The sequence below is a fragment of the Triticum urartu genome, chromosome 2, assembly GCF_003073215.2.
Source record: "Triticum urartu cultivar G1812 chromosome 2, Tu2.1, whole genome shotgun sequence".
Classification (NCBI taxonomy): Eukaryota; Viridiplantae; Streptophyta; class Magnoliopsida; order Poales; family Poaceae; genus Triticum; species Triticum urartu.
In genome coordinates this window covers 523,559,043-523,563,050 of record NC_053023.1, presented here as the reverse complement: position 1 = coordinate 523,563,050, position 4,008 = coordinate 523,559,043, and the positions used below count along the sequence as shown (strand labels likewise).

General features: G+C 54.0%; 1 protein-coding gene across 1 annotated transcript; it reads right to left on the bottom strand.

Moving 5' to 3' along the window:
• Nucleotides 1-2,350: 2,350 nt before the first annotated feature.
• Nucleotides 2,351-3,728, bottom strand: LOC125538450 (P30 adhesin-like). The gene is made up of 2 exons (XM_048701718.1): nt 3,350-3,728; nt 2,351-3,252 (listed from the first exon to the last, which is right to left on the bottom strand). Exons 1-2 carry the CDS (start codon nt 3,469-3,471, stop codon nt 2,532-2,534), a joined length of 843 nt encoding a protein of 280 aa, XP_048557675.1. The 5' UTR covers nt 3,472-3,728; the 3' UTR covers nt 2,351-2,531.
• Nucleotides 3,729-4,008: the final 280 nt, after the last annotated feature.

Genomic DNA, 4,008 nt, shown 5'->3' with positions numbered 1-4,008 from the left:
TGCTTGATCCGTCGCGGATGGATGCATCATCCTGTCATGCTGCACCTCGGCCCTGACGGATGGCAACCCGCGGCCAACCACGTCGGCTTTCATGCCTCAACACGGCATCCATCGAATCCTCCCCCCATGCCGTCTTTCTTTTTCTCTCTTTTGCGTGGCTTCCCCCATGCCCGTTTGATGGAATACTTCAAGGACTGATACGATGTGACATCTGGTGTTGAACTTCTGATCGGGCGCTAATGTCCAACTTCTTGACAGATTCGCTACAAGGCAAATTAAAGCAGCCCTGCCCATGCGTACACATGGAAAAGAATAAGCTCATCACCCCATTATCCAAATCGGATTGCAAGTCCAGTGCAACCTCAGATCGGTCACTCCGGTCTCACGCTTCCGCTGCCGCCAGTTTTCGCATATTAGGGCGTGTTTAGTTGGTATACTAAGTTTGCCGCACTATATCGTATCGCAAATTAGATAAGTTTAACCGAGTTAACCGTTGTTTGGTGTGTGGCCACGGTTGTGACAAGATCGGTTTCATAAAAGTGTAGCAATGCCGCCTGAAGTGTGGCACAAAATTTGATCGTCTAACTAGTATCACCCTTCAATAGTTTTGGAGAATGAATATAGATGCTAAAGTTCAAGCTGGATATATGTTGTGCATAAAAACTAAAACATCCGAGTTTGACCCCATACCTAGGAAGAGCGTGCGCCCATCTATGTTAAGTTGCATGTCAGACATCACCTCCCCCCCCCCCCCCCCCCCCCCCCCCCCCCCCCCCCCCCCCCCCCCACCCCCACCCCCTCACGTCCATGCCCCTCTCATGTCCTCATCGCTTGGCACAGAAAGATGAATCATAGATCATGGACATAAGGCTTCAAAGGCTTAATGATGAGAATATCACTAACAATATAATGGAGGAGGCAGAGGTGAACACCTATATCATCAAAACAACCCTCAAGGTGAGCTTGAGGATGAAGAAGGTGGCATCATCTACATCGTCGAAAGGAGCCAAAATCAGGGTAAAGTGCTCTGAAGTAATAGGGTTTAAGTGAGCCCTGAATAGTTGACATGTAATTTCATGAGCGAGGGATCTCAATGAGCGGTGAATACACCCATACGATAATATTTCATGCCTCCATTACATTTTTTGTACCAATGCAAAGATTTGCCTTTTTAGTAATTAAGAAGGGATTATAATCTAGTTAAAATTAAGGAAAACGGGTAAAAACTAGTACATGCATTGCCAACCCACTAAAAGCCTCAAACATCCAATGACAGCTAAACTCACACATTTCGCTGATGCAATATACACAACCAAAACGCTCCAACCAAGTAGACACGAACCAACCGGAAACCTACTCCATTGAAGGTCTCGCACCACTGTCGGGATAGAAGAAGTCATGACTGCTATTGAAGGAGCAAACTAGGTATGCTCTCATAAAGATAAGACGCATGCACTCCACAAGCTATAGAGGATTTGTGCGCAATGCGACACTTGATACACCAATGACCAGCAGTACACGCTACCTCGCTCACACAACCACAACATTGTCAAACTCTCAAGGCCACCCCCTTGATTTCCGACCCCTCAGTCGTCCATTGGCATGGTCCACCAACACCACCTTCCAGGTTCACCATTGACATACCACCACTCGCTACCACCTACAACCTATGCTTCATGGGGCAATGGTCCGTAGATTACGATATTCTGCCGCTGCTCCAATGTAAAATCAGATCTCTCTTTGGAACGCTAAGCCGACAAGCTCGCTAACAATACTGTCACATAAACCCATGGTGTATATAAGGTAAAAAGGAATTAATTTACTGGAAACTCTTAGATTTGTACATCACTAGCACCTAGTCGACTCTCTCTCTCTCCCTCTCTCTCAAAAACAAAGAGGAGGGAAAACATGTATAGACAGGTGACACCAATGTCGATGGTGGCCAGCTACTTCTCCTTTTGTTCTTACCTCTGCCAAGAGCTTCTTGTCGTTGTTGTTCCCCCTCGCTGCCATCCCCAGCGACAGGGGCAACACTGGCTTCTCGTCGACCTTGGCTTCTTGACGGGCTGACTGACCTCACCTTTCAGGGCCGCCGTCCCGACATACCACCACTCACTCTCAAGTTACGGTGTCGCACAACCTAACCACTTACAATCTATGTTGCGAAGGGTAACCGTTCACAGACCATGACTGTTGCACTGACTCATCTCTAGATGTCATCGCTCCGACATGCCACCGCTCACTACCACCTCCAATCTATGCTTCACGGGGCAATCGGATGCAATATGCAGACTAAAGCAGTCGCACCAGCTCATCGCCGCCCCGGCATAAAGTCAAACCGACCCCTCTGTGCACGTCAACTGGTGTATAAAACTGACGGCTTAAGATGTGTACAGCACTAGTATGGTAGTCGACTCTCTCCCAAAAAAGAGAGAGAAAACCCGTACACGACGGGTAAACGGTATTTACATACATCGACACCAAATGTCGAAGGTGGCTAGCTACTTCCCCTTTTGATTCCGTGATCCTAGCTAGCAGCTAATCACCTCTGCCAGGAGCTTGTACCGCCTCACCTTGACCCTACCCTGCCGCGCCAGCTTCCCCGCCTGCATCGGCTTCTTGTCGCCGCTGTTTCCCTTCGCCGCCGTGCCCGGCGACGGGGGCAGCGCCGGCCACTCGTCGACCTTAGGTTTCTTGTCGCCGCTGTTCCCCTTCGCCTTCGTGCCCGGCGACGGAGGCAGCGGTGGCCTCTCGTCGACTTTGGGCTTCTTGTCACCACTGTTCCCCTTCGCCGCCGTGCCCGGCGACGGAGGCAGCAGCGCTTGCCTGTCGTCGACCTTGGGCTTCTTGTCACCGCTGTTCCCCTTCGCCGCCGTGCCGGGCGACGGGGGCAGCGCTGGCCACTCGTCGACCTTAGGCTTCTTGTCGCCGCTGTTCCGCTTCGCCGCCGTGCCCGGCGACGGGGGCAGCGGTGGCCTCTCGTCGACCTTGGGCTTCTTGACCGGCTGACCAACCTCCGCGGCCGATCTCCTGGACCTCGTAGCAGTGGCGCATCCGGCCTCGTGCTGCCGCCGCGCCTCCTCGTCGGAGGTGGACGTCTCCGTTGATTGCACCATCTTCCGTTTCTCCGCCTTCTTGCTAGCCACCAGTTGAGCTTGAGCGTGCGCTTGGGCGTGGGCTTCTGCGGGCTCCCTCAGGCACCAGTTGCACCTCCTGTACGCCGTGGCCCTCGGGTACAGATCGCTGCAGTATCTACACACATAACAAACACACGCCCAGGTCAGATGGATCGATCGATAGGAGAAGGAGAGCTGGAGCGATCGCGCAAGGCACACACGCCGGCACGCACCTGTGCTGCAGGCGGACGCGGCAGAGCTTGCAGCGGAGCAGCTCGTGCGGCAGGCCGCGGTCGCCGCACATGCAGCAGACAGCGCAGGCGCCGGCGCCCAGCGGAGAAGGTGGCGGCTCCATGGAAGCTTGCTTATGATCCACAGCGCGCGCGGCAGGCCGCTGCTAGCTGCAGGTGGATGGGATGAAGTGAGACGGCCGAGGCCGGGAAAGGTCCGGGTGTGCGGATTGGTAGATATGTGGATGCTCGTAGCGTACGAGGCTAGGCATTAACGCGCTCACATCTTCTCTGGGCGTCGCGTTTATGGTTGCGGGGCGTACCGGGGCAGCTTCCGTGAGGTTGAGTACGCCCGGGGGGTAGGGTAGGAGAGGGAGACGAGGTGGCCTTCCTTCCTATTTATAGACCCAAGGACTCTCCCTCCGACGCGCGCGCGCGCGAGAGAGAGAGAGAGGGAGATGAATGTGAATGGCCACCGTGGACTGAGGACAAGACTTGCAATTAAGGGCTGTGGTTTAGTTTCATTTTCTGATGATGGGACCCATGCGCCCGTCATCTATCTGTTCGTCCTGCCGTGTGATCCCGATGGGCGATGGCGCGTCGCTCCGGCCACCTCGGCTCGGCTGGTTCGAGACAACCAGCGACATTGACGATTCGGTGCT